General features: G+C 40.6%; 1 protein-coding gene across 2 annotated transcripts; it reads left to right on the top strand.

Annotated features, from left to right (window-relative positions):
• The first annotated feature begins 384 nt into the window (after window positions 1-384).
• Window positions 385-26,562, top strand: septin8a (septin 8a). Of its 2 annotated transcripts, XM_020485902.2 has the most exons (11): window positions 385-533; window positions 8,608-8,722; window positions 8,960-9,155; window positions 10,011-10,197; window positions 11,739-11,900; window positions 18,194-18,290; window positions 20,410-20,578; window positions 20,786-20,918; window positions 22,615-22,784; window positions 25,183-25,209; window positions 25,580-26,562. In XM_020485902.2, exons 1-11 carry the CDS (start codon window positions 504-506, stop codon window positions 25,581-25,583), a joined length of 1,290 nt encoding a protein of 429 aa, XP_020341491.1. In that variant the 5' UTR covers window positions 385-503; the 3' UTR covers window positions 25,584-26,562. The 2 variants fall into 2 exon arrangements, with proteins under 2 accessions (XP_020341491.1, XP_020341492.1); XM_020485903.2 differs by lacking the exon at window positions 25,183-25,209 and having other exon boundaries at window positions 388-533.
• Window positions 26,563-26,931: the final 369 nt, after the last annotated feature.

The raw sequence follows: 26,931 nt of genomic DNA, 5'->3' as shown, positions 1-26,931 counted from the left end.
CAAATAAGCCTCACGTAATTCGACACTCTATCATAAACCCTTTTTTTGTATGGAGGTCTATCTCATTCGGACAAATTTTGGGCGGAGGAAAATCCTCTCGTTTTGCCTCTTACGCTCTTGCATTGATTGAAGAAAAACGAGGCCAAATCAGGTATTGCAGTCAAAGCTCTCCAAACTACAAATCCCATGAGTGACCTGCACGGCAAAAGCTTATCGATGGCTTTTCATAATCATCAGCGCTTGGAACGTCAATCATACAATGTTGAAAATGTTTCTTCATCTGCAAAGATAATTAACAACCGTTCCAAATCTTCAGCGCGCTGTCCTGTCGTCGCTTGCATACCTCCGACAGCATTCCTAAACCAAATGGGAGTTTCCAGGAAGTGGCCATATTGGAAGCACTACCAAGCTCGTTCCCCTGTGTCAGTTTACGGAGAGAGTGAGACGAGGGCAGTTAGTTCCCTTTTGCCTAGCTCGGCATTAAAACGTATACATTCCGCACCATGGCTGCTACGGATGTAGACATATTTTCCGTAAGTACACTAATACAGTTTTCTGCCTATCAGCGTATCGCAATATGCATCTATGTAAGGGAATTTGCAATTATTCGTGGAAGTGTGGGCTATGTGGACTAACCGTAGTGAGCAGAGATGGTGGAAGTGATTTCTCTCAATAAGTGTTCACGTTGGATTGTCTTGATGGTGTTGTGCTCATTAATTATTTGCGAGTTTCGTAATGAGTTGACTACATACAGAAGCATAACGTTATTGCTGTATTGATAGTAGCATATACCGGTAGTATGTGCATTGGTGTAATTCCTCCATTGAGTTACACCAGCTGATAGCTGCTCATACCACGGTATGGTACCTACAGGAAATTGTAGTGACCCCAAATCTCCCTGGACAAGCATTTAGCCTACCCCATATTAGCTACAATGTAGCAACATGGTTTACTAATCATTGGTTGGTTTTATCTAATCATTGATTTAACCTTTTTCCTTTGAGACACAATGTGGTTACATTGGAACTTCCTGTTTAGGCAGTCTAAAATTATGCTTAGGCTAGCCTCCATGCTAATGATTTAATGATGTGATGGAGATTGAATTGCCTTTTTGAAGGGAAGATGGGCATCTTTTTGTTCAGTAGCCTAATTCAATTCTCAGGGATTTTTTTTTTGAAGTGTTTTATTTATATATATATATATATATATATATATAATTTTTTTTTTCTTTTTCTATTTTCTATATATATATATTTTGCAGCACTTCATTGTTTCTGAGCACTATTAAACTGATGTTTTATTTTTTATTTAACTAGGCAAATCAGTTCAGAACAAATTCATATTTTACAATGACGGCCTACCCCGGCCAAACCCTCCCTTAACCAGGACGACGTTGGGCCAATTGCGTGCCGCCCTATGGGACTCCCGATCACGGCCGTTTGTGATACAGCCCGGGATTGAACCAGGGTCTGTAGTGACGCCTCTAGTACTGAGAAGCAGTGTCTTAGACCGCTGCGCAACTTGGGAGCCCTGATGTAGTAGTTCTTTCTGTCTGAATGCATCCCAAAACCTATCCTGAAGATACAATGTTGAATTGCATTGGATTCAACGTTTCTTCTCACAACCTCTAAAAGCCAGGATGTTGAATTAAAAACATATTTGAACTTACTTTACCAGTTGTCTGTACGGTTGGTCCTTTTGCAGGTAGGATGTGATACAATTTATCCAAAGGAAAGTATAATTACATTAACTTTTCAAAGCGCTGGTACGAAGTTCAGATTTCTATGATCTGAAACATGCGCAGAACCACGTTGTGTGCATACTTCGGGTGATGGAAATCTGAACGCACTACCAGCGCTTTGAAAAGTTGAAGTAATTAAATCAAATAAAATCAATAATTGTCACATGCTTCGTATCAACCGGTGTAGACTAACAGTGAAATGCTTACTTACGGGCCCTTCCCAACAATGGAGAGAGAGGAAAAATAGAAATAATAGAAAAATAATAACACAAGGAATAAATGCACAATGAGTAACATTAACTTGCCTTTATTCACAGGGTACCAGTACCGAGTCTATGTACAAGGTAATTGAGGTTGATATGTACATATAGGTGGGGATAAAGTGACTAGGCAACAGGATAGATGGATAAAACAGTAGCAGCAGCGTATGTGATGAGTCAAGAGTTATTGCAAATAGGGTCCATGCACATAGTCCGGGTAGAAATTGGTTAACTATACTTTTCTATGGATACAGTCTCACACTCCAACTTGCAAAACGACCAACCACACGGACAACCCGGTAAAGTAGGTTAAAACATTTTCTTCAAAATTCTGTCTTTTAGAGGTTGTGAGATTAAACTTTCCTGATCCAAATGCTCATTTATGCCCATCGTAGAATTCAATGTAACTCAACGTATGGTCTTCAGGGCAGTGTTCATTTTGGCAGCTATTTTAGATGGTCTAGTTTTAGTCTTTAAAATACTTTTTTTCGTTTTAGCCATGTTTATGTAATTTCATCCTTCGTTAGTTTTAGTTATCAGTCGACTAAAACTCTGGACAATTTGTCTAGTTTTAGTTACAACCATTTTAGTTACAAGTCAGTGCATTTTTTATATTAAATTATGAATATTTAGGCACATACAGATAGCCATGTCCAACTAGGCCTATTATTCCTTTGTGTACCTTAGCTGGCAACATTGATATTGTGGCAGATTTTAACCAATGCCAGCCATAATTAACTCTATAGGCTATAGAGCTTTGATCACAGGTTAAACAATTTACAGCTCTGATTTTCTCCACATCATAATCAAGGGGGCCAAATAACAGTGGCATTAAAAAAATGCCAGAAGTATTACTAAACTCAAACAATGTAACATTTTAGAAGTATTTTTCCCATGTGTCTCATTATAGTCATAGTTTTAGTCAGGAAAAATGGGTAATTGACAAGTATTTTAAGTTATAGTTATTGTTGGGGAAATTAACACTGATTCAGGCTACCCAAAACCTAAACCTGGATTATGATTACATGTCATCAAAAACAATGCAAAATATGAATGGTGTGGTGTGTGTGAGGCATGAGGCTACAAAGACACCACACAATATGGTGTGATAAGCTTTTTTGGTACAGGTCCACAGTGTTGATTTAACTTTTAGCCAATCCATAAGCACATTCCTTGAGTTGTTGAATTAGACAGTAAGCACTAAATTGCTTGGATAAGTAGATTAACAGAGGAGCCATTCCTTCCTCAACTCGTCACATTTGATTTAGGGAAGGGAGATTTTTCACCCTAAAGAGAGAACACCTCCTAAATTGCAGATTGCATGCACATACAGTACTCCCCATAGGTTCCATTGTATTGCCCAGTAGGGGCAGTGATTACAGAATGATCAAGCCAAATTATTAGATTTGCGTATAGGGAATGCAGTGAAATTGGTGTGAGGAACAACTGTGTCATTCCTATTTACTACCCAAGTTTTATGTTGTAGCCTACGATACAAGCAAGACGGTTTGTTTGAAGGGCACTGTTAATTATGACTGGTTATTGATGGGGAGGATGTATGGTTGATTGCATTGATAGGTTGAACAAAGTAGGGTGCAGAAAGCTATGTGAAACAATCAGTGTCAAAACAATAAAACAAGAGTTGTAGGGGAGCATTGATCGTATTGTACTACAGCGATCTATTTTAGCCCTGATTTATATAATGAATTGCCCGTAGCGAAGTAGGGTGCAGAAAGCTATGTGAAACAATCAGTGTCAAAACAATAAAACAAGAGTTGTAGGGGAGCATTGATCGTATTGTACTACAGCGATCTATTTTAGCCCTGATTTATATAATGAATTGCCCGTAGCGGCTGTAGAATGCTTGATGCCTACTGACCCCTAAGAACATCAATGTGTTATGATGCCAACATAATGCATACCATTGGGCCACGCACATTGCCTTGAGATGAAAGGCATGCTAATGAGTTTTGACACTTACATTTTTTTTTATTTTTTTTTTTGATGTATATTAGTAATCCTATAGGAGATATGCATCTGCTGCTTGCAAACCAGTAGTGTTATTTTCTTGGATATCCACTTTTTCTTTGACAGTCTTTTATTCCCATCAGTGGAGGCTGCTCAAAGGAGGACGGGGAGGAGGACCATCCTCAGTGAATTTCATAAAAAATAGTGAAATTAAAAAAGTTAGAATTTTTAGGTAAAACTATTCTAAATATATTCACGTGACCAAATAATTGCTTAAAACACTGTGTTGCAATGGAAGTCTACAGTAGTCTCAACAGCACTCTGTAGGGTAGCTCCATGGTGTAGCCAGAGGACAGCTAGTTTCCGTCCTCCTCTTGGTTCATTGACTTCAATAAAAACCTAGGAGGCTCTTGGTTCTCACTCACTTCAATAGACTTACACAGTAATTATGACAACTTCCAGAGGACGTCCTCCAACCTATCAGAGGTCTTGCAGCATGAACTTTGTCCTCCCAATCAAAGGACCAAATAATTAATCTAATACTGAAAGCATAAGCTACAGCTAGCTAGCACTGCAGTACATAGAATGTGAGAGAAAGACAATAGTTGAACAGTTTTCAACAAATTAATTTCTTAAAAAATTAAGGAGAAGTGAGAGAGAGAGATTTTGTCTTTTTTGTCTTTTTCCACACTTTCAGTTTCACTTACTTAGCTAGCAAATGCAGATAGTTAGTTTAGTCTACTCAAACACCTGGATGAAACAGAGGAATGCCATGTTAGCTAGCTGCCTATAACTATCCAACACAACACTGGAACTCTTCCAAGTGAAGGTAAGCTTTTGGTTTTATTAATTTATTGGCACCGGGGCCCACCAGTGTAAATGCTGAACTGCTTAATGTCTATACACTGTAATGTTACTGCATGATTGTAGCGGGTTTACTAATGCATTAGTTCTATTAGCTATGTTGACTAGGATGTTACTTCAGCTAATAAAGTGATGACGATGTAGGCTGTGTGCAGCAGTTATGACATGGTTTGGCTTGGAAAGTTATTTTTTTTGCCTGGTCACATACAGCTGATGTGTTGTGCATTGAAGTCCACAAATGAAGGAGGAAAGGTGAGAGAAGGAATACAACGTGGCTGCTATGAAAGTGAACTGTGTTTACACATGATCAGGGGTGTATTAATTCTGTTGAAAAACGTTTCTTAAATGGAAGCAAACGAAATGGATAAAAGTACCTGAAATTGTCTAGTAGAAAGTCTTGTTTGCAACTGTTGGACTAATGATGACACCCTAGATGAGCTAGATGCAGGCATGTGTGTGCAAGGCAGTATTGAATGTGTCACCTCAAAATTCTCTCCACCTGTGTGCACCTACGTTGTAAACTTTCATTCATAGGCTAGGTTGTAGCAACCTCATGATGGGTTAAGGGAAATTAGAGTATCATGTAGTAGCCTAAACCTATCGATGTTACATTGAACTGGGTGAATGGAATATGAATGACCGTCATCCAATATGCTGTAAAAGACATAAGGCAATGCTTTTGGAACTTTTTTTTTTGTCCCCCCTCATCATAAACGGCACTGACCGCCACTGATCCCCATGATAATGAAGTTTCTAGCATTCTCTGTAGAACGATTTGGGGCAGATTCTTGTAACCTGAGTGTTGCATAATCTGTTTTATATTGACCATACAACACAGTACAGCCTGGAGGCTGGGCTGTCACATCCACTGTTGTAAAACACTGATTAGCTTAGGCTGTGTGGGGAGTCAATTATCCATGTTATTTTGATTCCTATGTCTCACCATCTGATGTCATACACATGCACAAACCTATGAAACTGTCGATTTGGCTGTAACTGAATATATTTCCTGACACCAACAGATTGGTATGCTCCTGTCGATCTTGTAAAATGGCCACTGCTGTCTCCCCTCTCCTCGGTCTTGTTTCTGTCTTTCCTTTTGGACAGAGGCGTGTGACGAGAGAGACGGAGGAGTTTCTGCCAGACAGGCAGCTCTGTGTATGAGTGTGTTTATTAAAGAAAATATAGACTTTATTTTTCCTTGGATGCCTGGTGCCATGCGATGACCTAATCTCCACCATCTGCATACTGTAGATCTGTGCAGCCTTGTGTTAATAATTCTCCATTATACTCTGTGTAGTGTCAGTAGCAGCAGTAGTGTGTCGCTGATGGGTTGTGTGTTAGTTCACTAAAGCAGATCGACTTCAGGTGGGGATGAAAATTCTACTGGAGGTCTCTGTCAGTTTGTCTGGGAATAAATCGTCCCAAGATCCATGTTTTGCCCGAAGGCTTACTGTTAACATTGTTTTTTTTGTTTAAGTACTTTGTCATTTTTAATGTATTGTCACAGATAAAGCAAGGGACTGTACAAAGAGCTTTCAATTCTTGTCAAGGTTTACTAGCCTACCGGCAATTACATGGAAATGGGATTACGCAGAGACTCTGATTTTTCACTATAAAATGTACAGTCGTGGCCAAAAGTTTTGAGAATGACACAAACATTAATTTCCACAGTTTGCTGCTTCAGTGTCTTTAGATATTTTTGTCAGATGTTACTATGGAATACTGAAGTATAATTACAAGCATTTTATAAGTGTCAAAGGCTTTTATTGAAAATTACATGAAGTTGATGCGAAGAATCAATATTTGCAGTGTTGACCCTTCTTTTTAAAGACCTCTGCAATCCGCCCTGGCATGCTGTCAATTTACTTCTGGGCCACATCCTGACTCATGGCAGCCCATTCTTGCATAATCAATGCTTGGAGTTTGTCAGAATTTGTGGGGTTTTGTTTGTCTACCCGCCTCTTGAGGATTGACCACAAATTCTCAATGGGATTAAGGCCTGGGGAGTTTCCTGACCATGGACTCAAAATATCGATGTTCTGTTCCTCGAGCCACTTAGTTATCACTTTTGCCTTATGGCAAGGTGCTCCATCATGCACCACCCTCCTTTTGAAGCTTCCAATCTGTTATTCAAACTCTATCAGTGTGACAGAGTGATCTCCAGCCTTGTCCTCATCAACACTCACACCTGTGTTAACAAGAGAATCACTGACATGATGTCAGCTGGTCCTTTTGTGGAATGGCTGAAATGCAGTGGAAATGTTTTTTGGGATTCAGTTCATTTTCATGGCTAAGAGGGACTTTGCAATTAATTGCAATTCATCTGATCACTCTTCATAACATTCTGGAGTATATGCAAATTGCCATCATACAACCTGAGACAGCAGACTTTGTGCAAATTAATATTTGTGTCATTCTGAACTTTTGGCCACGACTGTATACCAAAACACCAACAACATTGATTTCAAAGTTTAACAAACCGTAGGACTATATGCACAAGGATTACTTTTTATAATTTATTTTTACAAAAACACATTTACAGGAAGAACTGTGCAGAAACAAAACGTTGTACCAGAATAACATCGAGGGAGGGTTTACTGTGATTCAGTTAACAAACTTTGAACAATTTAAAAAGTAAAAAAATGTGCAGATGCAAAGTTGTCATTGTGCATAGAGTTTTATGGTTTGTAAACATTGATTTTCAATGTTTTTGGTTGGCATATATTTTAAAGAGAAAAATCTCAGCGTAGTTCTGTCACTTTGGAATCGCCCCCACATATTTCTGAGGTCAGTCGTTTCCCATGCAAATCACTGGATCAAGAGGAAGTGTGGTGTTTCCTTTCCTCGGAACTTTTAACCAGAGTCTCTCTGAAAGGCACTCTCATGACTCTTATACTATTACTTTGCACTCCTATACACACTCCATTCCCTGACTAGTGTGAAGGATGGATGCCTCTCAGCTTATGTGACGTGTGCATTCAGTCAGAGTTCATCTCTGAGGAGTTCGTGTCCACATCCGCAGTTCTGTATGATCCTTGAGAAAACATACTGGAGCAGGTTTTGTGTTTGTTTGCATTCCCTTTGTGGTCCTCAGTCGATTCCAATTGCACACAGGCCTGCCTGCACTGCTCAGCTCTTAGGCTGTGTCCGGTGACATCACCCCCCCCCCCCCACCCAAATATGCAGCCTTAGTAGGAAAGACCAAGCCAGACACATGTGGATGAGCCCATTGATCTCCAAGATGGTCTCTCTGCTTTCCCTGCACAACGGAGATGGGCAAGATAAGGGACTACATTATTGTTCCCCCCCCCCCCCCCCCCCCCCCCCCCCCCTCCCACCATGACTCATCATTAGAGATTAGCTGTTGTTCACTGAGGTGGGAGTAGGCTCACTCCCTAACTGTTGCAGTTGCCAGATTTATTTTGTGTGACCTCAATTAATCCCACTTGATTTTTGGAATCTCTAGTCCCTTCTCTGTGCAGAGATGTCACCTCCTGTTTGAATGATTACTCCAGCTCCCTCCTCAGCACTCTCCAGAGTGCTCATCTCATTATTTAAGCTTTAAGGCACATTATGATGAGCTACATATCCTATATAATGTATTATCTGAAAATGGCATATGCATAGGGGACAAATGGAATGTGGTGGTGGTATTTCATATTGCTTATGTCCTCGATTCACAGTAATACGTTTTCTCTCAGTGATTTCACCCCCTCGCATATCTCTAGCCCTGCCGTCATTATTAATTTATTTAATACTTTCTTTTTGCAGAATGAAGAAAAGCGTAACCTCAGTTTGGGCGGCCATGTTGGTTTTGACAGCCTTCCCGATCAGCTGGTCAGTAAATCGGTGACACAGGGTTTCTGCTTCAACATCCTCTGTGTAGGTGAGTATCAAACCACATGGTAGTGTTACTGCACTATCTCAAGGAACCTTATTCCCTATATAGGGCTCTGGACAAAAGTAGTGCACTCGGGTGCCATTCGGTATGCAGCCAGGGTTATTTCTGTCCTTGATATGAACGAGAATTAAGACGATTGCTGCTGTGAAGAGGCTGAGAGAAGAATGTCCCCCCTGAGAGTTATTGAGACCTAACAACACTTTTCCCTCTCTTGCCTCCTAGGGGAAACGGGTATTGGCAAGTCGACGTTAATGAATACACTTTTTAACACAATGTTTGAGAACGAGGAGGCCAGCCACTACCAGAATGGCGTGTGTATGCGGCCCAGAACATACGACCTCCAGGAGAGCAACGTCCACCTAAAGCTGACTATTGTGGATACTGTGGGGTTCGGGGATCAGATCAACAAAGAGGAGAGGTAAGCAGCAGATGCTTAGCATCCTACTTTCAGCTGTTCACTAATTGAAGCATTGCCATTGAGTCTCTATCCTTTTCATACTCACAGTGAATGATAACATGCCATCTTTTAGAGTAAATTGCTTACATTGCCTGGAATGTAGACAAGACAAGCACAGTCACTAATTTTTCAGGACATTTTTTCCCGCCCCCTGAATGGAGCGGGGTTTAGAAGGATGAGGAGGAGGACTTTCTTGGTTTGAACTACAGCTGTGGGACTGAGTGTTTGTGTGATCTCCGCAGCAAGATGGCTCACACGCCCCTGAATGATACAGTGGGAGGAACAGGCGGTAACTCATGTTGTTTGGGAAAAAGCTGCAGCAATAATATGTCCCAAATAGTCTTTAAAGGTCATCAGTGACGCGTTCTGGGAAAATAGCTTAGAGACTTTAAAGTCAAGGTTAAACATTGTGTATATATGTTCTTGGCAAGCCTTTAGATCACTTATATACCCTACAAGCTACAGTATAGTGGTGGACACAGGGATGTGACTAGTACTTTTAGTCCATGATTTCACAAGCTAACCAGGGTTTAATAGTGACTTTGTGATTGTTTTTTTTTGTCTCACTTCCTCAGAATGCTAGACTAAACACACTGGCATATTAAATGTTCACCTCTGTGACCTCTTAAATATTTTTTTTTACACAAGTAGATGCAGGATACTTGAATAAAGATAATTTCTGTACACAGACATCTGATACCCCCACTGGCAACTTTGAAAGAAACCAAGAAAGTACATGGGATAGTGGGAACAAAAGGAATCAAAGTCAAACTTTGTTTTACACTTCGTATAACTACATTGCTTTTCATTTTGCAGTTATAAACCGATAGTGGACTATATCGACACACAGTTTGAAAACTACCTTCAGGAAGAGCTGAAAATCAAGCGCTCCCTCTTCAACTACCACGACGGGAGGATCCACATCTGTCTGTACTTCATCGCTCCCACTGGGCATTCACTGAAGTCCTTGGATTTAGTTACCATGAAGAAACTGGACAGCAAGGTAAAGGATCACTACCACCAATGCCTTGTGGGCAAAAAACAGACTGCATCCTATTGTTTGACTAAATATTTAACTTTGACTGGTATGAATTTCAGTTGTAGAATAGCCAGATATTCATGTAGGTCTGGGGACCCACAATGTCCTAGAAAAGGAAGCGACAGACATTCCACATAGCATTTTATTGGATAGGATTTCCTGAGGTTTATATCATACTCTAGTGTATTGGTCAGAATTATTAAGCAAGTATGAGGCTGTAACTTCTATGAAGATCTTTTTTCATTCATGGTTTCGTGTGAGTAAATGGGTATTGGGCAGCAGATCCATATTTTAGAACAGTACATTGATTTCAGCCTATTGGAAACATGAATGGTCGGTGCCTCGATTAGTAAACTTGTGGAATTCATCTCATCACTATTGCAGTTGAAGTGTGGGTGAGGGAGAGAGTGTCAGAACTAGCAACAATTTTTTTTATAAAAAAAATAAAAATAATAATTTGTTACCCAAAAGGGGCGGGTGAAATGTGTGAAACACTCAGGCTGAGACAGACCTGACAATGCATACAGTACTCAAACCCCTATTAGCGACAACCCTACAGAGCTTGTATATCAGGCCGGTTGTACGGCCTATAAAGCGGTTCTAGGAGTGGTGGAGAGGCAATTACAGGCTTGTTTGTGTCTGGTAATGCAATGACGCATATCAAACCGATCGTGTGGTTATGAGCAAAGCATAGTAGCTTACTTTAGCCAATACTCTCCTCCAGCATGGCTCTATCGCTCTTTGTGCTGTCAGAAATGAACATTTTCACAGGAGGCAAAGAGCAGACTATAAATCCAGTTTATATTTTTATTTAAAGGTCTATGATGTAAAGCAGACAGGCAATGGTGTTTGACTTACACTTCCAGAAAGGCTATTAAGCCGGAACGGTGACAGTTACCCATCTCTAGAGTCCCTAGACATTTTTATCTGCTCTTTTACCTCAATATACTTTTTGTAAAGGAAGGAAGAAACTATGTAAAACAACCATCACATCTGTTTTGTAGCAAAATTATTGTGAATGGTCACATCGAACAAGGCCTCCTTTTGACCTTAACAAACTATATCCTATATAGCCTGGAGGTGATGAGAGACGTCGGTGACTAAATCTATGTCATCCCAGTAATCCGAGGAGCCAAAGAGAAACTGTCACAATGTGTTTATTTTCCCATCTGTTTTAGAGCAGAGATGGGACACCATTCAGTTTGTTTTCTTAATTGCTGTTTGTTTTATTTCTCTGTGTGGGTTTGACTGAGCTCAACCCATCGTGGTTGCAAAGTGCGTCTTTTGCGACATTCAGTAATTTAAGTATGTGTTGATGACCCTGTGGCAAAAATACAGATGCTCTGACTCATTTATTGTACGATTGTACGAAACACCCGCCATGAAACCCTTCCAAACCTTTTCAGAATATCTGAAGATATTCAATTCGAAGGAATAACCTCAAAGCAAACCAAGTGAAGTTGATCTTCAGGCCAGAAATATAGTTTTTTTTTATTATCCTTCAGGTGAATATAATACCTATCATCGCTAAAGCTGACACAATCTCCAAGAGCGAGCTCCATAAATTCAAGATCAAGATCATGAGTGAGCTGGTGAGCAACGGAGTGCAGATCTACCAGTTCCCCACAGACGATGATGCAGTCACCGAGATCAACTCCTCCATGAATGTGAGTCTCTCTGTCTTTGTACACTCACTCAGTGTTAACCTCACTGTATAGGAATGTATGGTTTTAATAGCTGCACATAGTTTCCTCCCTTTGAAACTGCCTCCGTTTGTACTATTTTCCAACTGTAGAGAACTGTGAAGAACTGCACGACTCGTTCTCTGTGCCAGCTATTTCCTATTATGTAAATCAGGGATGGGCAACTGGCGGCTCGCAGATAAAAATAAATAATTGTGTGAATGTAATATATACATACATACAGTTGAAGTCGGAAGTTTACATACAGTTAGGTTGGAGTCATTATAACTCGTTTCACAACCACTCCACAAATTTCTTGTTAACAAAATATAGTTTTGGCAAGTTGGTTAGGACATCTACTTCAGTTAGGACTGCTATCTACTTTGTGCATGACACAAGTAATTTTTCTAACAATTGTTTAAAGACAGATTATTTCACATATAATTCACTATCACAATTCCAGTGGGTCAGAAGTTTACATACACTAAGTTGACTGTGCCTTTAAACAGCTTGGAAAATTCTTGGAAAACAGCTTGAGAAAAAATGTCATGGCTTTAGAAGTTTCTGATAGGCTAACTGACATCATTTGAGTCAATTGAAGGTGTACCTGTGGATGTATTTCAAGGCCTACCTTCAAACTCAGTGCCTCTCTGCTTGACATCATGGGAAAATCAAAAGAAATCAGCCAAGATCTCAGAAACCTCCACCTCCACGAGTCTGGTTCATCCTTCTGATCAATTTGATGTTTTAAATTGACAAAAAAAGTGCTTTCCTTTCAAATTAAGGACATTTCTAAGTGACCCCAAAATATTGAACGGTAATATGCATGTACAGTGGGGCAAAAAAGTATTTAGTCAGCCACCAATTGTGCAAGTTCTCCCACTTAAAAAGATGATGCCTGTAATTTTCATCATAGGTACACTTCAACTACGACAGACAAAATGAGAAGGAAGAAAATCCAGAAAATCACATTGTAGGATTTTTAATAGATTTATTTGCAAATTATGGTGGAAAATACGTATTTGGTCAATAACAAAAGTTTGTCAATGCTTTGTTATATACCCTTTGTTGGCAATGACATAGGTCAAACGTTTTCTGTTAGTCTTCACAAGGTTCACACACACTGTTGCTGGTATTTTGGCCCATTCCTCCATGCAGATCTCCTCTAGAGCAGTGATGTTTTGGGGCTGTTGCTGGGCAACACGGACTTTCAACTCCCTCCAAAGATTTTCTATGGGGTTGAGATCTGGAGACTGGCTAGGCCACTCCAGGACCTTGAAATGCTTCTTACGAAGCCACTCCTTCGTTGCCCGGGCGGTGTGTTTGGGATCATTGTCATGCTGAAAGACCCAGCCACGTTTCATCTTCAATGCCCTTGCTGATGGAAGGAGGTTTTCACTCAAAATCTCACGATACATGGCCCCATTCATTCTTTCCTTTACACGGATCAGTCGTCCTGGTCGCTTTGCAGAAAAACAGCCCCAAAGCATGATGTTTCCACCCCCATGCTTCACAGTAGGTATGGTGTTCTTTGTATGCAACTCAGCATTCTTTGTCCTTCAAACACGACGAGTTGAGGTTTTACCAAAAAGTTCTATTTTGGTTTCATCTGACCATATGACATTCTCCCAATCTTCTTCTGGATCATCCAAATGCTCTCTAGCAAACTTCAGACGGCCTGGAAATGTACTGGCTTAAGCAGAGGGACATGTCTGGCACTGCAGGATTTGAGTCCTTGGCGGCGTGGTGCGTTACTGATGGTAGGCTTTGTTACTTTGGTCCCAGCTCTCTGCAGGTCATTCACTAGGTCCCCCCGTGTGGTTCTGGGATTTTGGCTCACCGTTCTTGTGATCATTTTGACCCCACGGGGTGAGATCTTGCGTGGAGCCCCAGATCGAGGGAGATTATCAGTGGTCTTGTATGTCTTCCATTTCCTAATAATTGCTCCCACAGTTGATTTCTTCAAACCAAGCTGCTTACCTATTGTAGATTCAGTCTTCCCAGCCTGGTGCAGGTCTACAATTTTACACGTTTCTGGTGTCCTTTGACAGCACTTTGGTCTTGGCCATAGTGGAGTTTGGAGTGTGACTGTTTGAGGTTGTGAACAGGTGTCTTTTACTGATAACAAGTTCACACAAGTGCCATTAATACAGGTAACGAGTGGAGGACAGAGGAGCCTCTTAAAGAGGCTGAGTTCCACAGACATGTGACTAACAGAAATGGAAAAATGTGTCCCTGAACAAAGGGGGGGTCAAAATCAAAACGTTGAATCAAGGCAAAGGGTGGCTATTTTTGATTTAACACTTTCTTTGATACTACATGATTTCATATGTGTTATTTCATAGGTTTGATTTCTTCACTATTATTCTACAATGTAAAAATTAAGAAAAATCATTGAATGAGTAGGTGTGTCCAATTTGAACTGGTACTGTATTTCACAGCGGTTGTACAATGATTCTCGACATCGGGGATGGGAAACTTTTGATGGGGTCCACATTTGATTTGATTTGAAAACAGTAATCATCATGGCTCGTGGGCCCCACCATTGTTGGTAATTCGACCATGCTTACTTCAAGTTTAGATTGCAGGCCGCTAGACTAACTTACCGATCAAATAGAAAATGGGCTAATTGAGTGAGTGACTGATGCGCAGCTCCATTTTGAAATTGCACCTTGTTCATTCTATTATTCTTTCTCAACAGTAAATGAAGACTCTGACTGAGTTTAAAAACATTTAGACTTGTTATTGTTGTGAAATTGGGCTGAGGGCTTACAAAAGGGGGCCGCCAGTTACCCATCTCTGCTCTACGCTATACTTTTTTGTTTTGTCATAAACTGAAATTAGACAAACTATTAAAATTTTAGCATCCAGGAAATGACGGAGCCCTTTCTGCATAGTGCATCTTTTAAGAAAAGCTTTCAATCATGCCAGCCTTCTCTTAATTTCTATTCGGTGTCTGAACTGTGCGTTAAGTCGTTTTTAATTCATAAGAGTCAATATCAGTAACGTAATACAAACATCCCCATCAAAATCTGTCGGTTTAAGCTAGAGACCAGGGAAGGGGAGACTCATGAACACTGTGGTGTTCTCCGTTTTGCTCTACGACCCCCTCAATTGTCACTCGTCTGAAAGTAACCCATACAAAGAAATGGAGGTAGTTTTGTGCCAACAAGAATAAGGGGTTAAATATGTGTCCTAAAACTCATCCTGAGCTTGCTCCTAGATACAGGACAGACACTTTTAAACCTTATTTTTGTGCCTGTCTTTTTTTGCAATTCATGAATGTGTTGTTCAATGTGTTTCTATGGGCTATAGTATTAAAGGCCAAATTCAATATCTTATCCCCACAAAAAAGGGATCCTAAAATTCTAAATCAAATAGCTAAATGATCCATGGTATGAGGGGGTTCTCCCCGCCCCCAACAGCTTAGACTTTGAGGTTGACTGCATAAATAGATTGATTGCACAAATCAGTTCTGCGTGTATGGATGTGGGCCTGCAGACCCGCGAGCCACTGCAGCCCCCACCCCCATTAAAGTTGCCCATCCCTGATGTAAAAGAATTGGCTGCCTGGCATTGGTAGAGCAGACAGAACAGGAGTTGTTGTTCTGTCCTGTCTATTGATGTGTCCCAAATGGCACCCTATTACCTATATACTATAGTGCACTACTTTTGACCAGAGCCCTATGGGCCCTGATCAAATGTAGTGCACTAAATCGGGATTAGGGTGTCATTTGGGACGCACCCTATAGCACTGTGTTCAGGCTAGATTACCTCGGTGCCTGGGCCCTAGCCAGTTTTGGCTTGCCACTTAATTCTTGATGTTCCTTCTGGTGAACATGTTTTCCTCATGATGGCTCACTGGCCAGGGTCATTCTGGGAGCAATAAAGAACCATGGGCCAGTTGCACCAACACTGGTCACTAGATCATCGCCAGGGGATCTCTCGTTATGCCCTAACACACACGCGTGGAAATGTACCTATATGCACAGGGCCAAATTGAAATGTTTCTAACAGAAGAATTATAAAAAGCATGGTAGCAATTGAAAGTGACCACTGGAGATTATGGGGAAATGATCACACCAAAGGTGAGGACACAACAGTTCACCTGACACAAGAATGAATCCAAACATTACACTGTTGATTTGATGTGCACTTGACCTTTATTGTACTTTTCACAGCATTGGTCAATAAGGAAATCTGAAAATATGTTCAGCAACATAAGTATATTCTTTGAAATGTGGGAGTAGGTGCAAGATAATACAAAAATATTACAAGGGTTTGAGCGAGAAGCCTCCAAGTGGCCTCACATCTCTCCAAACTGTGCCCACCATCAGACAATTACTGTTTTACGCAATCCAAAAATGGTCCATTATAAATCGCAATCTGGGTCAGGTGGGCATCATTTGAAAGCTTATTCTATTGCTGACATGGCTTGCTAAGTTCTAAAATACAATTTTACAGTGTTAGGTTTTCGAAGGCATTTCAGACAAACCGACTGTAATTTTGTTGCACATAGAATGGAGTCATGAGTGCATTTAAGTGTGTGTTCCATGGCAAACGCATCCCGTCATTGTAACTGTGGATCAAACATAGCAATCATAATCATCGATACTGCAAATTTACATGAGTTTTCAAGTATGGAAATGTGAAGTTAACATTTGGGACTCGTGGGTGTGTGGTTTGCGGAGGGGCATCTTTTTGTCGAGCACGGTACTCAAGTTTATAACTGCCGTCAGTCAAACCCGTACAGTGAAGTGGAGAACCTGAACTCTGTATAGCGTCTTACTGTACAGCCACTGTGTTCCAATTTAGGCGCTTATCAATGATGAACTCTGCCATTTTCAACTCGTATACGGAATGACACGTGCTGTGAATGGAAAGGGCTTACGCCATCATTACGTGCTCAAATCAACCACCCATCTGATCTCAATTACAACCATCACCCGCCACCGATTTTACCGCTCCATAACATGGATGTCATAATCTTTAGTCCTGATTGCGACCAACATTTTTCGAGATTTCGTCCTCTGGTAGGTATTATCATTGGAACAATTTGATCTTGCGATTTTATGTATTTGACAATCATTCTGTACAACTGAAATTAACTATTTCATTTACTCTTATCACAGCAAATCTACTATGGCAATGTAGCCTACTCTGCACATTTATGAATGGGAAAAATCATGGTGTTGGATAACATTTTTTTGTTGACTATTTATGAAATCCATTAATGATTTTACTTGTCTGACTCGAATATGGCCATTTCTTATCAAGAGGGGAAAAATAAATATTCCTGAACTGTAAACTACACATTTGACATTTGAAACAAAATTGTGGTTGTGTTGTATTTTGAATCAAATTCTATTGTATTCTAATATTATGCAGACAGCGTAGATTATTTATTTATTTGTAGAACGTGATAAGTCAATAATGAACCTTATCATTTTGTATAGTGCTACATTAATTAGGCAGTGGGCCTATTGTGGCATATTGTACTTTATTGAAGAAACAATGTCTGTCGCACATGTTGCTGCAATCCATGTAACTTTAATGAATTAATGTAAAGTTGATCTTCAAGAATGTTATTTTCGCAAAGTTATAATCATTGTAATTAACAGGCTACATTTCCAGTCATATGTCACATTCTTCTCCTTTAAAAAAAAATATTTATATTTCGTTGTTCCTGATAGGATGTTTTCTCCACTGGGGGTGGAGACAATTGCAGACAATTGCCATTTCCACTGTCTAAGTGTTAAGCGGGCTTGACAGTAACAGCGTCAGATCAGCTGGTCTTCTAGTTTTATTTCCGCAGCTTTTTTCATTGCAACCAGGGTTATTTTAGCTTGGAGCTCTGTATAATCTCCCAGTAGTAGAGTGTTGAGGAATCTAGCTGTAACCTGCAGGTAATCCGCAGCTTCCACATCTCTGTTGCAATCGGGCCCATATGTTTAATCAGACCAACAAGACATGCCTCTAAATACAGCTGGCTAGATGTTAAACACAGTAACTGAAGTAACGTATATGTCAACACTGTTTAGAGTTACTCTTGTGTGGTCTATGGCAACGTTAGTACAGCCAAAGTTTATCTATTGCCTGTCTGCTTTTTTTTCCTGTCTTCCATGGACATCTGTCTAAGCAGTTAGACCTGTCCAGTAAAAATGTTGGCTATACTGTGAGGAAGGAAGTGTAACCTGTGTGAGAGTGATGGGTGTTGTGGAAGCTGCTTCTGGTCAAATCTGTAACCTGACTAACCTCTTGACCTCTGAACTCTTTCAGGCTCACCTCCCCTTCGCTGTGGTGGGGAGCATCGAGGAGGTCAAAGTGGGGAACAAAACGGTGCGGGCCAGGCAGTATCCCTGGGGGGTAGTGCAAGGTGAGTACCTCTCCTTCTGTACCTCTTTGCTTCTTTCCATTTCAGGAGAGAACCACTGTTCAGGAATCAGTCCCTAGTGTCTTTGGAAAATGGCAGAGACCGATGAATGCACTATTGGTAGTATTACTGCACGGACACTGCTACATTGTTTGCTTTGTTTGCAGATGTTTAGCTGTGGTCGACAGGGATGGCTAAACGCTGTAATTTGATTTTGTCACTGAGCACTGTTGTGAGAATTTTTTTAGTGTTGAGTTTATTTTTATTTACAGGGACAGTGTACATTAATCAACGTTTCAGTAAAAGTGCCGGTTTTAGCCAGTCAGCTAATTTTCAACCGCAGTCCCTGGGCAGGTTATTAAAAACAATTACAATATAGACAATAGAAACATAGGACAAGCAAGACGAAGCATACAGACATAGAACAAAAATCATAAAAGCAACAAAGTGTCACCCTAATATTTGAACCCAGCTGGGAGTTTGATTCAGAACGCTCTCTCCATTATCCTGTGGCTGTTGTTTCCAATCCACAATCCTTCAAGGACTGTGGTTTAGGTTTATTTATAAAGCCTGCCTCATAGGTTAAGCGTGTAGCAGAGGATTTCCATCAATCAATCGGGTGATAAATTATAGGCTAGATAGAAAATGTCAGAGGTTCCCAAAGTGATGTAAGAAACTACCAGTTTTTGCTTTTTGAATTGGGACTATGACTGCCTATTACCAATCAGTCTGACCGTACTTTTGAAAGCATTTCAATCTGAAGAAAGTGTGGTTTGAAGTGATTAAAATGCATCAGAAAGGTATTGGGAAGTTCAGGAAATAATTTTGGATGATCTTCTGTCTAGAAAAGAACACAATTGATGTTCTTTTCCCCCTCGTCTGGTTTGGTGCCTGGTCTTGTCCACTCTGTTCTAATGAGTCCTGCACGGCTTGTGAGCATTGTCGAGGGAAACAGAAGATGCATATACATGTTCCTGAGAGTCTTATCTTTCAGTGAATGGGTCATAAAAAAACCATTTTGAAATTGTTTGGGAAACTGGATTAAGTGAATCATATTGTGTTCACTTGATTGAATCTCCCTTCGCTTATAGCAGCAACTATCTCAATCAAAACAGTTTTCCTATGTCATATATGGGCTATGATAAATGAGAAACACGAAGTCTTGTGGGGGGAGGGGGAGAAAATCTTGTGCTTTTTTAAAATTTCACCTCAGGATATCTCTCGTTATCTCTGAACCCCAGACAACTATGACAGATGGCAGACCGCTGGTATTTCTTCCCTCCCAACTATTTCTGTGCAGAGTGTGTAATGCGTTTCTCCCCTGCCCTGGCAACTCTGGATTTCCCGGGGTCAGCAAATTGAAACCCGGATCTCAGCGGGGAGAGTTTACCAGAGAGGTTGTTAGATGCCAGATGTCAGCCATTTTCTTCCACATTTCTCATCTCCAAAGACTTCAAAGTGGAGGTCATTTGTCTGTATGTCATTTCTCTCAAAGTATTTTCACGTTCTCTGTATACTGAAGGCGTAGTGACTTTCATGTCGAAAGTGATCATGGTCCACACTAAACGCTGTGCTAATTGGCACTTAGTTTTTTTACCACATCCTTACATCCAGCACAGCGCTCACAGCTGGGGTTGATACAGTATTTATTTCCACTATATCCTGCAGTATACCACTGTAGCCATGGAGTCCATGACCTTCCTCTGGGCAAATCCTCCCCCACTTATGTCAGTGTGAAAAGCAGGAAAGGCTTCCTGCTCCAGTCCTCACATGATTGGATGCCTGAGAACTCTTTGACTCTGAGTTAGTGGACCATAACCTCTGAACGTTGTCCTTTTTTCTCTAATGTACACTACTCTTGCCAAATATCCCCACATTTTCCCCTCAATCGTACTGTGCTTTCCTCAGTTGATGTGATGCTACTCCTACTCTGAGAGGAGAGTTATCTTACAGCACCTAGTTTATCATTAATCAATTGCAGGAGTCCCACAACATGGACCCATTGAACTTGTATATCATTCATGTAGATTCATTGACCGTGGTTGAGGGTGGTGCCCGTGACCTCAGATGTTAGTAACATAGTCTCGTTGACATTGCATTGTCTCTGTGCTGTCCCGTCCAGTGGAGAACGAGAGCCACTGTGACTTTGTGAAGCTGCGTGAGATGCTGATCAGGGTGAACATGGAGGACCTGAGGGAGCAGACTCATGCCCGCCACTACGAGCTCTACCGCCGCTGCAAACTGGAGGAGATGGGATTCAAAGATACAGACCCTGACTGTGAGCCGTTCAGGTGAGGCAGCAAGGCTGATCACAGAACACACAAACACTGAAATGAATTGTTTAGTCATATGTATAACAAAGCAGACCAATGAATCTGAGTTCAGCATGTAAAGATGCTCTGTGAGTGATTTAAAAATGGTAATTCCTTTGTGAGTTGGTCCAAGCTGTAGTTAGTCTGATATGTAGTAAGCCACTTCTTTGTTTGTCCTGTCCACAGCCTCCAGGAGACCTACGAAGCCAAGAGGAAAGAGTTCATGGGAGATCTGCAGAAGAAGGAGGAGGAGATGAGACAGATGTTTGTCAACAAAGTGAAGGAGACTGAGGCAGAGCTGAAAGAGAAGGAGAGAGAGGTGTGGCTGCTGGCTGGGAAAGAGGGGGGGTGAAGGAAATGAGTTTGCGGCCTTATGTAGGATTCAGTTGTTGCACATACAGTACCTGTCAAAAGTTAGGACATCTACTCATTCAAGTGTTTTTCTTAATTTATTGAAGACATCACAACTATGAAATAACACATGGAATTATGTAGTAACCAATAAAGTGTTATTTCATTTTAGATTCTTCAAAGTAGCCACACTTTGCCTTTGACAGCTTTGAACACTCTTGGCATTCATTCTCGCAACCAGCTTTTGCTTTTCCAACAGTCTTGAAGGAGTTCCCACATATGCTGAGCACTTGTTGGCGGCTTTTCCTTCACTCTGCAGTCCAACTCATCCCAAACCATCTCAATTGGGTTGAGGTCAGATGATTGTGGAGGCCAGGTCATCTGATGCAGCACAATCACTCTCCTTTTTGGTCAAATAGCCCTTATAAAACCTAAAATGATAGTCCCACTAAGCTCAAACCAGATGGGATGCCTTATCGCTGCAGAATGCTGTGGTAGCCATGCTGGTGAAGTGTGCCTTGAATTCTAAATAAACCACAGTGTCACCAGCAAAGCACCCCCACACCATGACACCACCACCTCCATGCTTCACGGTGTGAACTGCACATGAGGAGATCATCCATTCACCTGAGACACGGCGATTGGAACCTAACATTTCAAATTTGGACTCATCAGACCAAAGGACAGATTTCCACTGGTCTAATGTCCATTGCTCGTGTTTCATGGCCCAAGCATGTCTCATTTTATTGGTGTCTTTTAGTAGTGGTTTCTTTGCAGCAATTAGACAATGAAGGCCTGATTCACGCAGTCTCCTCTGAACAGTTGATGTTGAGATGTCTGTTACTTGAAATCTTTGAAGCATTTATTTGGGCTGCAATTTCTGAGGCTGGTAACTCTAATGAACTTATCCTCTGCAGCAGAGGTAACTCTGGGTCTTCTTTTCCTGTGGCGGTCCTGATGAGAGCCAGTTTTATCATAGCGCTTGATGGTTTTTAGCAACCGCACTTGAAGAAACTTTAAAAGTTATCTAGATTTTCCGCATTGACAGACCTTCACGTCTTAAAGTTATGGACTCATTTCTCTTTGCTTATTTGAGCTGTTCTTGCCATAATATGGACTTGGTCTTTACCAAATAGGGCTATCTTCTGTATTCCCCCCCCACCTTGTCACAACACAACTGATTGGCTCAAAAGCATTAAGAAGGAAAGAAATTCCACAAATTAACTTTTAACGAGGCACACCTGTTAATTGAAATGCATTCCAGGTGACTACCTCATGAAGCTGGGTGAGAGAATGCCAAGAGTATGCAAATCTGTCAAGGCAAAGGGTGGCTACTTTGACGAATCTCAAATGTGAAATATATTTTGATTTATTTATCACTTTTTTTTGTTTATACATGATTCCATATGTGTTATTTCATAGTTGTGGTGTCACTATTATTATACAATGTAGAAAATAGTAAAAAATAAAGAAAAACACTTGAATGAGTAGGTGTGTCCAAACTTTTGACTGGTACTGAATGTTGACATTGACACCTACATACTGTCAAATGTAATAATGCATATTTATACCTGTGCTGACCTTTTTGATATATATTTGGTTTGTAGATAATCAAGTTATCTCTTATCTCTTGGCCTGACATCTTATCTATCTGCCACAATCAGTTGCACAACAAATTTGAGCAGCTGAAGCATATGCACCAGGAGGAGAAGAGGAAGGTGGAGGAGAAGAGGCGGGAACTGGAAGAGGAAATGAACGCCTTCAACCGCAGGAAGGTGGCAGCTGAGACGTTGTCCTTAGCCCAGCCACTCAAGAAGGACAAGGACAAGAAAAAGTAAGCAAGTTCCTGTGCTCTTCCACTCACTCTCCCTTTATTCCTCCCTTACCTTCTCTTACCCTATGGTTTAGCTTCAAAGTCCCTTTGTCCTCCCTTTCTCCCCAAAGGAGATCACAGATAGCAGTGGATTGACTTAGAGTATATACCCTGATCATGAGGGGCCTTCCCCTCCGTCCCCCCAAATTCCATACCAGGGTGATGTATTTATTGTACACTGAAATAGTTATATGAATATGAGCAGACAGACTTATGGAAAATACCTGACCTTAGCAGTTCCTAGTTGGAGAGAGACAGGTCAGAGACTTTTTTTTTAAGCTTCTAAAGTCTCCATCTAGTGGATAATATGTGCATTGGCAGTTATTAGTGAAACCGTTCATCCATTTTGTGGTTAGTCTGACAGATTTCATAGTTCCTGAGGTAGTGCTTGGGTTTTCACTACATTAGGGATTGTACGTCATTTATGAGGGATACCTGGAGAAAATGGTAACTCTCTGAAGTTTAAATGGTAGTAAAATATATTTTTACTCAACCCTCCCTGAGCACTTGAAAAAACGGTTCCCTCAAAAAAAAATGTGGCACTGCTCAAATTTCAGGTCTGCTGAGTGCAAAATGAATGTTGTAAAATTCAGTGCAACTTCCATTGCGCGTTTACTATGAACACTGAGGCCGTATCCTCTTTAATTATTTAATTGATTTTTGCTATTGTGCAGATGCCCGTCGGTCGGGGGCATGAACACTTTAAGCGGGCCAAGTCCAACATAACAGGAACAGCCACAGACATCTCTACCAGGGGTTTCTAAAACAGCTGTCGTCAACAGTCTTGTATGACAAGACTTGAACTCGCCCTACTATCGCAGTACCACCACTACTGCATATGCAGACAAACTGATCCATGGCACAAACCTTATCACAAGATCTAGGATCCACATTTTTTGTGTCTGCCTTGATGTCCATAAAACTCCACGGGACCCCCTTCGCAGTGGAATTTAGAATGATACGTGACTACTGCTATCCATTCAGCACCACGGTTCAAAGGGCGCTCAAAATAACCCTCATCAAGATGTTGCCTACATCTGATAGACCTACTCATCACTTATTATTTTATACAACGGGTGGGTTTAATCCAGAATGCTGATTGGTTAAACCATATTCCAGCCAGTGTCTATTCCACAAGCTACCAACGGCTGAATTTATGATAAAATGCTCATTTACTCTGTTCCATCGGACTGGCAATCCACTGTCTGGTCAGCCCAGCCAGGCAATTTATAAACTTTATCTCCATTTATAAAAAGCCTTTAGACATTTTCTCATTTCTTTTAGACTGACATTTAGTTTAACAGTGGAGATTTGTATAAACCTTCTGTTTGTCTCCGACATTTGCAGCCTTGTTTCAATATTCAAATTCGATCTTCAGCTGTCGCATAGTAATGAACGCGTTGGGATGAGACAGACAGACAGGCGGGCAGCTTTTCTCAACCAGTCGAAATCATGAATCGGCATACATTTTCAAGGATATATACAAAGAAATGTCAATAGAAAACAGGTCAAACAAAACTAAGTGCAGCTAGTTTGTAGCTTGTATGACGTGACTGTGTTGTTGTTAGTTCCTCTGAACAATGGTGTCCTGCGAGAGAGCACATTTTCTATGCCAGGTGAAATTGCGCATCATTAGCTCATTGTTATGGATGTATCCAAATAGAGAGACAGGTTCTATGTGAGGCAGTCACAGAACTTTTTTTATTATTGCTTCTACAGTCTCCATCTAGTGGATAATATGATAACACCGGCCCTCAACACCAGTGTTAATATATCCTCCAAACACCGGCTTCTCGGGCATTATCATTTAAGTATTCAATCTGTGGGTACAAACTTTGATCTGAGAAATGATTGTAAATGAATTATTTATTTTGCTCTCACCTAAAAGAAAAATAACACTATACCACTGCTTCTCGGCTATAGAAAGTTGTAGCGCTCCCTCTGAATGTCAGTCAAACCATGAATGGGAACGCCTATCCATCGCAATGTGTAATGCAGTGTAGCCTAGTGTTAAAAAAAATATTTATATATATCACACACACACATCCCAGCAGTGCAAAAACTCAAAGTACATTTTCTTAAAAATATAACTTTGCCCTGTGCTTCTCCCAGCATGCTTGTTGTATAGCCTAGGCCATGGATCATTTGATTGAGACAACACTAGGCGTGCTAGATATTGCACACCCAGCAGAGAATCGGGGATGAAGGGCAGCATTGGGCACACATGAGATACTATAATAAGCAACTAATTCTCAAACCCTGAGCATGTGGCATTTCATCAATTTACAAATTACACGACCCTCCCCTGGACTAAATTTAAAAAAACATATTAACCCCTACCATTTTTTTTTTTTTTAAGGCATGACGCTCCCCCATTTTCCTCCCGGTAACTATTGTGTAAATTTCAATCTCTTCGTAACAGTTTTGTTAGAACTTTACATTTACACTGGCATTTTTCATGATTGGTCTTCAAAATGGAGTTGAAGGGCTCCCTCCCCTGACAGCTCTGAATTATCACTCCTTCATTAATTATTCTGTACTGACATTATATTGATTCTCTGAGGCACAATCCACACATTTTCTGACTTTCTTTTTTTTCTTTTTTCTGTCTTCTCTTTCACCTTCATTATACTTCATCTTGATGAAGTCATACATTTTTCTGAAAGAATGTGAAATGTATATGATTTGCATTATTTCACTCCACAGTGTGTTTCCATTCACTTTATTTTGTCATTTTCTTTGTCATTTTCTTTCAGTTAATGTATGAGCCCAGTATGCCAAGCCGACCATGGATTTGTCTTCCATCATCATAGTGACGTCAACGTTTGTTTTTTTGACATTCCTTCATGACATTGTGCACATGGACCAAAGACCCTGATGGGACAGGAGACCGAGAGAGCTAACTTGCTGACAGTGGCCATTCCCTTCTCTAGGATCATTAATGTTATAATTTGGAACATGTTTTTTATACATCTTGTTCTTTTTCTAGTTTGAGACTTACTGATGTGTTTTGCTCACCATCACTGATTTATAACAGAAGGCACAACAACAAATCATGGACTTTGAACTTCACAGTTTTTTGGTACTAACTTGTGTTGTTACCTTGTTCTCCCATATTGTCAGGTAATGTAATGTTAATGGATAAGCATTTACTGATAGTGTAGGTGGACTCGACTCCTCACCAGCCAAACACCATTGTCTTACATCAGGTGGCGTCACTCCTACGTGACATTCAACTGACAGTGTAGACATTTCATTACGCTATCTGACATAAGACAATGGCCGTACACCTCATAGAGGGGGGTCTAAATTCTGAGCCAAACTAGGCCAGACCTTAATCCTGCATAGCAATAACGTAAGTACAGTACCTGTATATTTATATTTTTGCAAACCGGTATATGTAGGTACCATCAAGTATACTAGTACTAAATATTAAAAATATGCAATCAATTCTGGTGCTGTTTTATGTTAATCCAGAAACCTGTATGTGAATATTTTCAGAACTTACTTGGCTTTATTAAAATGCAGATATGCAAAATGGATATGATAAAGCACACTATCCTGTATGTTGTCTAATTGTGATGTACCGTAAGCCATTGACATGAGTATGTGAGTGGTGTCAGTTTACACGGCCCATATACAATGCAGAAACGAATAGAGGCCTGGACTAACAATAGAAATGTTTACGTCGAAAGACTAGAAGTACTCGTTTTCATTGAAAATAAATGCAACCATCGCATTGGATGTCTCCCTATCCCATGATTTGATTTTATAAACTTGGGGGTTCGAGCCCTGAAAGCTGTGGCATATCAGACCGTATACCATGGGTATGACAAAACATTTATCTTTACTGCTCTAATTACGTTTAAACAGTTTATAATGTACAGACGTCAGATCTTAATATGACCCATTTCGTCGTAGGAGGAAAATAATCTTGCACCATTAGGATTTTGAATGTGTATTTAGAATTGACGCTAGGAGTCAGCTGGTAGCTGTGTTTGTAGTCTACACAATACTTTAGACTGCAGATTCACTGGGTGTCAGTACAAGTAGCCTATTTATGCTACGTGCAAGCTACAGAGTGTCGCGTGTGAATTCTTATGTGGAT

Source organism: Oncorhynchus kisutch, linkage group LG6 (genome assembly GCF_002021735.2).
Source record: "Oncorhynchus kisutch isolate 150728-3 linkage group LG6, Okis_V2, whole genome shotgun sequence".
NCBI lineage: Eukaryota > Metazoa > Chordata > Actinopteri > Salmoniformes > Salmonidae > Oncorhynchus > Oncorhynchus kisutch.
Note: the sequence above shows the minus strand (reverse complement) of the source record. Positions and strands in the feature narration are given on the sequence as shown.